Source organism: Buceros rhinoceros, unplaced genomic scaffold (genome assembly GCF_000710305.1).
Source record: "Buceros rhinoceros silvestris isolate BGI_N320 unplaced genomic scaffold, ASM71030v1 scaffold5653, whole genome shotgun sequence".
In the NCBI taxonomy this organism is placed as follows: domain Eukaryota; kingdom Metazoa; phylum Chordata; class Aves; order Bucerotiformes; family Bucerotidae; genus Buceros; species Buceros rhinoceros.
Genome location: NW_010404080.1, coordinates 14,118 through 27,349, shown reverse-complemented (window position 1 = coordinate 27,349; position 13,232 = coordinate 14,118). Strand labels below are relative to the sequence as shown.

General features: G+C 45.7%; 1 protein-coding gene across 1 annotated transcript in view; it reads right to left on the bottom strand.

Annotated features, from left to right (window-relative positions):
• Window positions 1–12,826, bottom strand: part of SLC12A4 (solute carrier family 12 (potassium/chloride transporter), member 4) — a 33,267-nt gene extending 20,441 nt beyond the window's left edge. The window contains exons 1-4 of the mRNA XM_010133231.1: window positions 12,655–12,826; window positions 9,195–9,289; window positions 6,930–7,061; window positions 440–586 (exon numbers count right to left, since the gene is read on the bottom strand). Of these exons, the coding sequence (XP_010131533.1) occupies window positions 440–586; window positions 6,930–7,061; window positions 9,195–9,289; window positions 12,655–12,826 (546 nt within the window). The remainder of the gene's footprint in view (window positions 1–439; window positions 587–6,929; window positions 7,062–9,194; window positions 9,290–12,654) is intronic.
• Between the last annotated feature and the right edge of the window lie 406 nt (window positions 12,827–13,232).

Here is a 13,232-nt window from a genome sequence, read left to right as displayed (position 1 = left end):
GAATTTAATCATCAAGCTGTTGAGTTCTGCTTGAGGGATGACCACTCTTTATCAGGTCAGCTAACGGGTGTCTGTAGACAAAGCCAGATAAAAGACTGCAGGTGTCCCCCTCCATCGGCAGAGTGGAATTCCCACCAAGGCCAGTCCAGCCAAGCAGGCAGCCGCAACCAGGACAGGCACAAAAAACTGCTCCTTGCTGAACAAACACTTTTTTTAAGATTATCTACACCAGATACCATCTGCCAGTTTAGAAATACTAGCAAAAGAAAGGGAAGAAAAAGATAAAAAAACACCAAAACCACATGGCTACAAACACAGCAGAAGCGTCTCGCATAAATCTGGCTGCTCCTCACACAGGAATCTACACTGCAGCCTCTCCAAGCTCCTCAGTGGTTTCACAGCGGTTATGCCACGTGCAATGTTTTACCTATGTACTTACACAACAGCAGCAAAGTAACACAATCAGGAAGGACTGAAGAACTCCAGCCATTCCCACCATCCAAGTCAGCCGAAGGAAGAGAATAACCCCGAAGATGTTCTGCATGCATGGTAGATACACCCCCATCAGGGTGCCCATGCTGGGTGACTGAAAAAAAAAAAAAAAATTAATTGGCATTCATTAACAGGAGCCGTTGAAAGCACACAAAGCCACCCCAAAACCCTAGCACCGCAGTTTTTCAAACGGTAGAAACCTGGGAAACAAAAGGTAGACACACACGAACCCTGCTGTGCTGGACTTCCACAGAACGTGAAGCAAACTCCAAAGCCACGAATTTCTGAACAAAATGCGGAGCCCATCCCACCCTCACATGTGAAGCAGCTACGCTCGGCATTTAACTCCAAGTACTGACAGGACAGACACGTCTTGGCTGTATTTAGAACCACAGTCTGTAGTATGAAACCTGCCGAGTGCTGCAGACCTCGAGTAAGACAGATCCCTCCTGCTCCCCAGGGTTTACAAACCACTTTCAGGGAAAACACGCTTTTTTGATGTTACAGCTAGGAGAAACTTGGCAGCAATCTGGAGACAAGCATAGAGTGTCTTCTTCCATAAAGAAGAATATAAAAATATTAAAATATTTTTATAAAACATAAACATTGTATTTATATAAAACATACAAAAATATCCCGTGTAAAACCCATGATTCCAGCCGTTCTGCGGTTTCATGCTAGCGACTTCACAGCAACTGCACGTGACTGGCATTCAACAGAGCATCCTGGAGGACTCTTCTTTGCCCAAAACAATGATATCGGAAGGCTGCTGCTAAGGGTTTATTTCAAGGAATACACAAGCGTTCCCTGCACTGGCACACCTGGCACTAGCGGCACTTCAGAGATCCACAGCTCTGTGGTTTCCTGCCAAGACACTTCATTGCTTCAATTTGCTGAGGTTTCCTTTTGCATTTAAAATTACACAGAACGCTGAAACATGGGGGGAACAGGGAGCGTAACTTCACGAAGGCTCATCCTTTCTCATACTTCTTTCTACAAATACACCTGAATTCCCGACAGAGACCGTTTACAGAAAGGTAATGAACAGTCATGTAAACGAGAACAATATTAAAGGGAGGTGACAACACTTGTTCAACTTTGACTCCACAGAGCATTAACTAAACGCAGAAGTAAACAGGTCACAGGCAAATTAGCCCCGAACCAAAAGCAGTAGTACTTAAGACAAGCGTATTACTCTTAACAGCAATAAAACGGCTATCGGAAACTTTGTTCTTGCTTTGTCTTCACTGTGGGGAAAATGCTATTACTTAAGGCAAGGCAAGAGTGTAGTTTATTACACAAAGCAAACCCCTAGAAAAATCAAATGGTTTACACAATCATGAGGTCGAAATAAGCAACCAAGGAATTTAGCTCTTCAGCTTGCAATTCCATGTTACAAATCAAGACTTCCTCATGTGCACGAGGAATCTGCCCTGCTGGGAAGAAAGCCGTGCCCAAGAACATGACCCGAGCAGCTGTCAGTTAGAACTGCCATGAAGAGGTGACTGAATTTTCTGAAGTCAGCTTTGAACTCCTTGCATGATTCAGGGTATTCAGACCCACCAGACTTTGCCCTCACACACTGCAACTCGGGTGAACCTCCTGAAGTGAAGTGGGCAACAGAACCACGTGCTGGTGGTTTGCAATGGGCTTACCCTGACACCTACCAGTGTGGGGCTAGAGAGCTGCTACTCAGCTGTTCCAATGCTACAGCACAGGGAAAAACCCCTAAAACATCCCCTGCCCTTTGTACCAAGTTACCGTCCTGCAGATCTGACCAGCTCTGTCCAGGTTATGTACAGGGAGAGCAGGAATTGTTGTCTTCTCATACTAACAGAAATGGTACTTGCACACAAACGGCCGGATCCGGTAAGGATTTTTAAACCACTAGTTCCGGTGCTACAGTGGAGGAGGATCATCACAGGCTATTCATTCCGGCGCTCCTCTTTCCTCAGGAAGGGGAAGTTTAGACAATTCTGATTCAAACACCTTCTCCTGATTCACACCGTGTCTTCAACTGCACAGACACTAACTGAGAAATAGTAATACCGTTGCCAGGCACTGGGCAGGTTTTGCCCTGCTACTGTCACATCAGTGTACTCTGCCTCACTTCAAGAGGCATTCCACACAGTTTTATCATCTGGCCATTCAGCTGTTGGTCACCCCCTTGCAACATCCCTAGCTCGATGTGTGTATCCCAGAGGTGACGGAGTTTCTAAGAGTTGGTCAAAACTGGCATGTGGGGAAAGGAACGCAGCTCAACCTACTGCTCCTACACAGGTGGAGCAAGTGGCATGTTCTGTAACTGCTGTACCCTGTATGACAGTTTTCCAAGCACTATCCCAGCAGGAGAGTGTTCAGCCCTTTACCCACCTCCCAACGCCCTCTTTCTTTGTGTAAGAATTCACCTGAACTCAGCTCTTTCCCATCTTCTGCCAGCTGTGGTCCCTGCAGCTTTGCTCTACTGTTCACCATCTTCTCCCCCTCCCTCGAAGTGGCCTCTTACGCACTGCAAGTTAGGGGCTGACCCCAGCCACAGAGGACAGGAAACTGCGCATTAGCCGTACAGCTATGAGAGTGCTGCAGAGCAGAACGGCCTAGGAAATGCGTCAGAATCTGTCCGCAGACAAAACCCAAGCCACAGGATTACTAAGTGTACCTCTGGCCTAAGAGGTTACTCTGGATTTTCTTACCCCATGGAATAAAAAATACTGGTATGAAAGAATGATCCAGAATTACTACTGGAACCAGCCTGTTTGCAGCAATACTTAACACCGGTAGCAGCAGAGACCTGACCATTTCTTGTAGCGTGTTATAATCAGCAAGTGATGCTGAAGCAGCACTGAAGTCTCCACAGAAGACAGTCGGAAGCAAGAAGGGTATTTAGTATCTCCAGTCTCAACAGCTACCAAACGAAAAAATTGAACACCTCGTGTTCCATAGAGGACAGGAACCACAAAGACGTTGTGAAGATGTTGTTTGACATCAACCAAGAAGGGACAGAAAAATCTCGAAGGCAGTCTCAACCTCAGTGATGCAGATGATGTTTCTGTTCACTCTCATCAGCTGCAGACACAGAATTGATGCAGATATTGATCTGAGTCTGAAGGGCACTATTTCCATCAGGCCAGTGTGATGGGCTATCAAAGCACTCGGCCGCGGGGCTCGGGGACATTGATCGGTAACGACAGCTCTTGCGGTAGCTTGGCAGCATGAGGACAGGCAGCAGCACAGAAACAAACTGCCTTATTAAAGATACGTGGACTAAAATAGCTAATCTGATTTTTTCCGTCGTGAGAAGGGGTATCTTTGTAGCACTGCGTCTATTAAGTGCTTTGATAGAAGACTGCATTTAGAAAAGATAAAAAGCAACCCAGTTTCTACCCTATTACGTGGAGTACTGTCAATTTTCCCTGGTACGTATCTAACACAGAATGCTACTATCAGAAATATTTAACAGGAAGGCTGCAACTAGGTAGTATGTTTATAATTAAGCTGTTTTGCACTGAAATTGTCCTGATCTTCACTTGCGTCTCCCACAAACGCTGCAGCCATCATTCCAAGAGATTAAAAGGGGGACAGTCACGAAAGGTATTTTCCAGAGCCTGCAGAAACGCGGGTCTCTCTTGGTATTGGCACTATGGAAAGCAGGTGCCGACGCCAATGATCTCCACAAGCTAAAGCACATCGTTCTCCAGGCCTTCAAGCCTAAACTATGGAAGAGAGATCTCATTTTTCTGATACTGCCCCTCGGAGCCGCTTCCTGTGCGCACAACTGCCTTGTCCGTCTTTTTGTGACTGCAGGGGGGTTTTGTTGGTTTGGCCTTTTTGTGATAGTTTAGGGTTTGGGTTTTTTTTATTTTAATGGATATGATTTGACTGGCAGGAATGTGCCAGGTCACAAAAAGCTATTCACCGAGCGACCTGTCTTATCTGCTCAGATAGAGAATTCCACATTCACTTACTGGGAGGACTGCTCTCTTCTCTCAATTTTTCAATACCAGACCTAGAGCCTGCTCACCCTCCTTGCTCCAGTTCTTGCCTGTAAGTTGCCAGTTCCAGTAAGTGACATATCAGGACAGGCCGGTCACCTTGTGTCACGCTGGCTGTGTACCCGTTTGCCGAGCATCCCCAGCAGAGTGTTCAGCATCGAGTCAGTTAACAGTGCTGGCACTTGAAAACAGAACCTGCCATCCTGCTGGGCTGGGCGGATGTTCACGCCTCTGTACTAATGCTCAGATGGGAAGGACAAGGTAACTGCAGCGCACTGGTTTATACTTCAAAGATGGTTAGAAGCAAACGGGTAGAAGAATCCCATCTGCCCAGTTTCTGGATAACTTCAGTGCACAGCACTGCACAGTTACTCCTTTTGAATGTCCTGGTTTTAAGGGTTATAATTATTGGCCAATATTCGACCTTCTTATATTCTACAAGAAGTTTAAAACTTCATATTGCTTATGGCACGAGGAGAAGATACTCGAGCTACAGTTATGATACTGGAGCTGATGTAATCTATCCTGGCGACAGACACGCCAGGCAAGGAGTCACTTAAGGAAACCGCAGTGTTTGCACAGTAAATACAGAGATATTAATACAGGGTGATATTGTCCCTTTTGGAACGGTTACCCAGCCCAGTCCACAAAAACCATCTGAGAAATGGGCAAACACGCATTTTGGGGATACTGGCCAGCCTAAGTCGGGACAGCCCAGGTATTAAGCCCGAACTCTATTTACCACAGAAACACAGCTTTAACCAGGACAGCAGTACTTTTCTTAATGGCAGTAAATGGTTTGAAAATACCAAGTGTTTACATAAATCACACCTACGTGTAGAAACACTAACACCAAACCTTACGCAATTACTGTACCAGGGATTTAAAATGACTTCTCCACTTCCTGTTATTTGCCCCATTTTTACCTTACGCAGCTGTAGTGCACTTGCTTTACCCAACAGACCCGTCACCAAATTCTCCCAACTCTGTTTTCCAGAGGGAAGTAGGTGACTTGCTCGCAGATTAAACTGCATCTTACCCTGGGCTTCTGGTCAGCCAATGAATAAGGAAATAAACAGCACAGGTGATCGCAGCTTCCTCAGAGTAAGAAGGACTGTTTCTATCGTATCCCCTCCACTCTATCTTTGTTAGGGCAACAACCAGTCTGCTTTTGATAGGAAGAGGCTGAAAATTATTTTAATAATGCAGATGCCTGCCATTATTCCCACCAAAAGTGTGCTAAAACAGAGACACAGCTGACATTTCACATTAGCAGTGTGAAGGAAAAACCGGACAGACTCAGCCACTACTGTAACACCAAGCACCACACAAAAGAAATTCACAGTTAAAGTGTTTAAATTACTTTTTAAATGTAGCTTATAGTACCAGAACAGTCCCTGCACCCAAATGACCTCCACCAAGTGTTGTAACAACGTCTTATTAACCACAGTATCAACAGCACCTTAGTGCATGTGGCCTCTGAATTTTAAGCTTCCTGTTGACTAAACAACTTTGTTAACCCCCGTTCATAACCGGACAGAGTAAGGAGCTGGCAGCTGGCGTTCAGCATGGGGTAACACGCAGTCTCTTTGAGAACAACGCGCTGGTTTTTCAACAGTATCACTTCCATCTCTCTCTGAAGCGGCTCCAGCTTTGACCAGGCAGTACCGTAAAATCTGTAGCATTTAAGTGTTACCTTGGCTTTTTGGAAAACTTTCTTTTGATAAAATTTGCAAGCAAACTGACAGGCCTGCAAGTGCCGTAAAACACAGCCATGCCACTTGAGGGATTAGCACTAAATGAACCACTTGCCTGACTGCCAGAGCACTAAGAAGAGCAGTCAGAACACAGCCCTCCTGATAGAAATCTAACTACCAACGATCAAACCCTACCTTCTACCTAGTTATTAGGAGGCCAGCCTGAATGGGCTAACCACCTAAATGCAGGTCCTTTGGGGCAGCATTCGTTGCATAAGTGCCTAACAACAGAATGACACTTGAGCTGCCCCAGGGTGTCCAATCTGTCCTCCACCCACCATTCCAGAAGAGTGTTGTCTCCTCCAAGTCTTGTGTCATACCTACCAGGCTCGTAGAGATGCATCAGATACTGCTGGGCAGCTCGACAGCACCAGGAAAATGCTGGCGTTTTGTTTTGCTCTTTATTGACTCACCGCCAGAAGCCGTCCTGCCATCCTCCTGATCCAAACCCACACCCAGCATCTCTAACTGCCCTGTAGGGCACAGCGCAGGGCACAGGCACAGCACTACAACTGCCCCCATCCTTTGGCACCACCTGGTTACCTACAGGGTTCTACCTTGTTCCTTTGCAACACTGCCACGGCTCCTGATGAAGGTTACGGGAAAGCAGAAAGGCGTCCAGCTCCCCCAAAATGACACAGGGAACCACCCTGCCCTTCGGCTGGCCACAGAGGGAATCTTTACTTACTTTTGATACTTTCTTCTTCGAGCCATCAGTACTTTCTGCTTCTTCATGTTCCTTAACACCTTGGGTAAGATTTGTGTAGTTGACCAACTTGCCAAGCAGAGATGACACTTTTGGTCGTATATCGAGTTCTTCCTGTGGAAGAAGACAACTAGTCAACTTCTGCAATTCAGAGCATTTACAAAGAGTGGCGGGGGTCACCCCTTCCTTGGCATGCCTGAGTCTGCCGGGGAGCACACCCAGAAAATCACCCGGGGAATGACAGAATATTTCATTGCGCCTGAATCACTGGTGAGAAGATTTAGTTTTCTGAAAGGAGGGCAACTCCTTTCAGAAGGAACAGGCTGTGCCAAGAGGGCTGCACTGTAGGCACCCTTCTCCTTCGGGGCCAAAAAGTATGAATTACAGCAATAAAGAAGGGTGAGCCTGGGACTGCAAGAAAATGAACTTGTACTTTGCACATCTCTCTAATGTCAGCTTATACTAACAGAAAATACTTTTAAAAAGGTCAATTAAGGCTAATTAAGTCAGAGATTTAGTGAGTAAACTCTGGTCACTGTAGGCATGCTTGCCCTCTGATAGTTTTATTACACTTTTCTAACTATGTCGTCTCGTTCACGTGGCTTCCAGGATTTTTATCTAGATCCACATGTACAGCAGCCTCACATGTTTGCATTCAGCCCATTCAACTTCAGTTTCTGAAAGTAAGTTCAAGGGGAAAAAAGAAAAAGAAAAAACAATTCAGAACAGAATGATTCCCTTCCCCTTTCTCCTTGAAACTAAAGTGTGTTACAGGCCTAATTGCACAATAAGCAATGCATGGTAAAGAGAAACAATGTTCTACATGGGACATAAAAACTGACTGAGAAACATTTCACCAGCTGCAGTTCTATCACGTGTTCGTGTATCATCGTGATTTTCTGGGAGGATCAGTAACATTACGTGCTTTGTACCTGAGGACAGAAACTGACCCCAGATGTTCCTTTCCTTACTCCCTCCTCTGATCTCATCTGCAGTTCAAAACCCGACTACAACTCCTTCCAGAAAGAGGCTGCGGGAACACACGCTTCCTGTTCAGTTGAGCAGCATGGCCTTGCAGATGTCACCCGCTGCTCCTCCCCTTCAGCACAGAACGAGCCTGCAGCCCTGGTGTGGCACTGTGGTACCGCTTATGGAAAAGGCGGGCATGTGAGTAGCCACAGGCGTGCCCTAAGAGGCCAGCTCTCCACAAGCGAGTTCACGCTCATCACAGACTTACCACGACCTGGAGGGAGAAGACATGGGAGCATGCTTCCAAGTCTCTTAGCACACTGCCTGCAGACATGGTTGTAGCAGTTCCACGGGGAGCTCCTATCTAGCGCAGGGCATACCCTCATCCAGGCTCTCTGCCATGCAGCTGAACCCCGCAGGCATCAACCTGGCAGGGCACAGAGCCAGCTCCGGCTGCCCCTTGCCGAGTCCCCGGAATGGGAAACACGGGGTGCGCATTGCCAGTCTTGCTGCGAAGCTGGAACCCAGCTGGAGAGCAGCTGCAGAGCTACACAAAGACTCTCTGCACCAGCCCCCAGCACCTGGACTTCTGAAAACATTTTTCAGAAACTTGGTCTTAGCGGACTTATATATTTGCATTTAACGCAGTGCCAGTGAGGTGAGGGTGTACACAGGGATTCTGCTGGACTCGGCATGGCTCCGACTGGCCTCCCACATGACAGACTGGGCCTCCTTATTTCCTCAGGGAAACAGTCATACCTCCCTGCCTCACCGTCCCGAGTGGTCGTAACAGCTGAGCTCTTGATCCCACAGGGTATCTCTGCCTACTGGCACCCTGGACAACAGACAGACACCCACGAAAAGCATGTGGGGGAGTCACTGAGGCACTGCAGTTGTCATACGGGACACCGAGACTAATCTCAGTACCTGAACTTAGGCACCCTCCACGCAATAACAAGGTCCTTCTTAACCCAGTAGATCAGCACACGCTCACTCTCCACACTGACGAGCCCACAGTACTGCAGCTTCCCTGTTTCAATTATTCAGGTCAGCTCCGGCACTTTGCTACTTTTAGGTTTTTTTACTTTTGCTACTTTTTAGACATACCCCTGAACACAGCAATGGCTTTTACATTTGTCACGCAGTGAGAGTTAGGTACTGACTCACTGCCTGCAACTTTGCAATGACTTGTCTTCCACTTAATACGACGTGCTCAACCTCCCCCATCCTGGAAGATCACGAAGCACATAAGAAGTATGGAAAACAGTTAGAAATTACCTCAAACAAGGCCAGATTTCTGTCATAGTAATCGCCTCCCTTGCCAGCTTCTGTACTATTCAGGAAAGGACTGTTCTCCTTATGGTTGCCATGACCTGCAGAGAAAAAAGCAGCAGGTTTTGGTAAGAGCAGAAAGACAGGGATCTCAAGGAAACTTGACAAAAACTGTGGGGAATGAACTTGTTCGGTCAATTAAATCTGTTTCATCTAAAGTTACGCCACATTATCAATATCAGAGGTATTACTCTCAAGGTAGAGGGGTTTTTTTCTATTTCTATTCCTTCATTTTCATTAAAATAGAACCAAAAGTCACCTCAAAGTAAAACTTCCAAGCAGGGTAACAGATACAACCCTCCCTGTGCCTTTATCCTCTAACGTTCCCTTCCGGAGCCACCTCTTCGACAGAACAGAGACTAGTGACAAGACAGTTCTCGTGCACTTTGAAATCACTGCTAATGCTGAGAGCAACTTGTGAGCAGTATGTCCAAACAGATTAGGTGGAATGAGTAAGACTGAACAATTCCGAGAGGAGATTCTGCTATTACACTACAGGAAAACACCAACCAAGCCCTCCCCTTTTTTGGTTGGGTTTTTGTTTGTTTTTTCACTATGCCCACTAATCCTAAACACAGAACGTGCTCGTTTCATGATATCTTTATACTTATTGCAATTTGAACATTTAGACTGTGCATTCTTCAGACCCCTCTTGTGCTTCTGAGCTAAGACCTAACATCAGGTACAGCAAAAGCCAAGCATTCACTTACACGATGAACAGTGTTAGAATATAACATATACAGAACATGGAAGATCAGTAGAGCTTTTTGTAACAAGTAGTAACGTTTAAAAAAAAATTGCACTACAGTATAAAATGAGCTCTGGGGGAAAAAAAAAAGAAAAAAATTAAATTGATTCCAGTATTCAGACGTTCTCAGACCTGTGGCTGCCATTACAATCTGCTTGACAAACAAAATTTCCTTCCTTTTGCCTATAACTCTTCACTCCCTGCTCTTTCAGCCAATACCAACCAAAGAGATTTCCAAGAGTATCTCCTTAAGAACTGATCCATCCAAGGAATACCTTTTTTTCTATTTACAAAAAGAGTAACCACTAAAGAAATTAAAACTGAAAGAAAGACCTCATTATCCCATATGAAAATACTGCAAATTAAAGAAGTATTGTACACTGAATAAAAACAAGCAAGAGTTGAACAGCTGGATTTTTTTGGTGCATATTTTCAATTAAGGTAATCGATTCAACAAGGCTACACTAAATTATTTTAATATAATTGAAGTGGAATTATCTCTACATCTTGACATCTGCATCAATTTACAAAATGAACCTAGCAGGCAAGGAGAATCCTCCTCCCCTACACCCAGCGATCAGCACACGTCGCGCCGTCACAGAAGTAATTGCTATGGGTGGAAAAACGCTGAGGAAGTTCAGCCCTGTCCTTACTGCGGGGAAGGGATGGTAGAAAGAAGCACCATTTGCTGGAAACTGCTCACAGGCTCTTTGAAGAAAACTGGTGGAAAAACACCACTCACAAACAAGGGAGGCCTTCTTAACCTCCTGCAAGTAAACACTAGGCTGACCAAACCCACCTGTAGGTGCGGTTACGTCTCTGTCGGTTTTCTCAGAGCTCTGGCAACCAGCACCAAAATGTTAACGAGCAGCTGCCGGGCACAAGCGGGCTCAGCTTAGCTGCCGGCCTCACCCACACGTGAGATGTGTTCATGTTGCTGGTTTTTTGCACAACCAGAAGAATATCGGTAAGCTCAGCGACATTGCATCAAAACAAAACGCTTCAGCAGACGTTCAGCAAAGGCGAGTATTTACGAAAAATCTGCCAAACCTGCTTGCTTGCCGCGGCACATCTGCCCGCACAACCAACCTCGCTGGAGCAGGCACTGTGAACTGTGCCGCAGCTCGCTCCCTCCTAACGCGGCTGAAGTACATCTGCATTTTTGCTGAGGAAATGGGGTTTTCTGCCATATAGGTTTTACTCATTAAATTGCCCACAAACGGTAGTGACAACATCAACACGACTCCTGACTACGTGCTTCTTCAAGCCCTTGGTCCGTGCAGTCTCTTCTCATCATTGCGCTTACCAAACACACCAAGGTTAGGAGTAACTTTGGTTTGTCTTCTCATTTCCTACATACCAGCTCTGGTTTGAAAAATCAAACTGATTTTGTAAAAAAAAAAAACAAAAAAAAAAACCCAAAAATCACTGATTTAAAAATTAATTACTTTCCATCAAGACCTTCATGCAGCTTCCCACTGTCTCAGAAAAGCGTAACGGGCATTCCTTTACTTGTCATGCTTACAGGAACTCTCACCCATTTCTGTACAGACTCACACTGTTGTGGAGGTAACTCACATTCAATCTCAGATTTTTATACAAGATGGCAATTGTTTTGCTCTGTCAAAACACAAGCAGCTCATGAGTGTCATCGCTATAACCTGTCCTGAGTTAAGAAAGACCACTCCATACCCCCTCTCTGAGCCTGACAAAGACTTGAGACAAGTCCTCAAGTTAATTGGCATTATTTTTCAGATGTATCTTTATTTTACATCCGCTAATTTATCCACCGTCGGCCTCTTCAAAAGCTTGCTCTCTCTCTCTCTCAAGAAAACCTTCCAGCTCCTCTCTCATTCTCCATTTGCAGTTTTAAGCAGCACCCAACTCCTTCCCATTAGACTTTCCCTCTGAATTTGACTCCTTGGTGTGCTTGCTTTACGCATCTTCCTGAACACAGGAAGCCCACACAAAGCAAACTGCCACAGAAGAATCAGCAGAACTAGTGTCCAGAAACGGAGAATTGCTGTTTCAATTGCTAGGGCACATTTTCCTCTTGATGGAAAAGTTCAAATGCCTGGGAAAAACAGCTTTTTACCACACCCACAGCACTAGCTCCATCATCCTGAAACTACCTGCAGATTACGGATTTCTGTGGACAATTGAAAAATGGAGAACTTTCAATTTGCACAATTCTACTGATCCAGTAAAACGCCACATGAAACCTCCTTTCAACCACTGGACACTTTCAACGGGAAGCGGAGTGTAAATTGATATCCAAGTTATTCACACCGACATCCTACTGTAACTTCAGCAACACACAGAACTGGCGCCGCAGAGCTGGCTGCCGATTCCAGACGAGTGTACAGCTGCTTAAATGAGAGCCAGAACCACCTTCCCCACAGCTGCACGTTCGGTGCAACCTCCGCTTTACAGACACGTCCTAAAACAGCGTCAAGGAGCTCATCTCACTTCCTCTCTTATCTTGTGCTTCCAATGCAATGAGTAAAACCTGGGGCAGACGACCCTTTCCTCAGCGAGGCTCACACGCGTACTCTGACTGGAACAGACTGCAGCACAGTGTCTAATACATACTGCAATTAAAAAATTGTCTGCTACGTTCTGCCAGCGAGCAGCACCAGCAGCTTCAGAGAGACTTACTTGCGTGGGAAGAGCTCGTTATCTCCGTCAGTTTTGGAGGAGAGCGGAGGTGACCTCGGAAAGCTACTCTGGGGGATTCCTGCCCCAGCTTCCCATGAGGACGGCTCACATTCTGAAGCATGGAGTCTCCTGGGCAAGGCCCATCTTGTGACACGCGCTCAGTTTTCCGCATTCTTAGTTATCAAGTCTTTGGTCTTGGACAGTAGCTACGTGGTGTTAGTTTTCATCACGCAAGATTGTTTTGCAAGGAACTCTTAAAGAGGGTGCTATATACTCTGCAACAGAGAATAATTTATTTGCCTTAGTCCCTAATTAATCTTAATTTTTGAGGCAGGCAAGCTATATTCCAAGTAGGTTAATGTTTCCTCTTCACTTCTTTCATTGATTCTCGGTCTTCATTATCTTTCAGTAATTAAGGCATTTTAGCTCTGAATGCCACCAGTCCTCTTCCAAGCCAAATAATTCTATCTGCAGCCACCAGTACAATTACACAGTTTACCTAAACATCTCCACCGAGTTTCCTAACTGTTTTTTTAGAGCTTCCCTACTCAGGTACAGAAACAGGTCTGTAGAACATG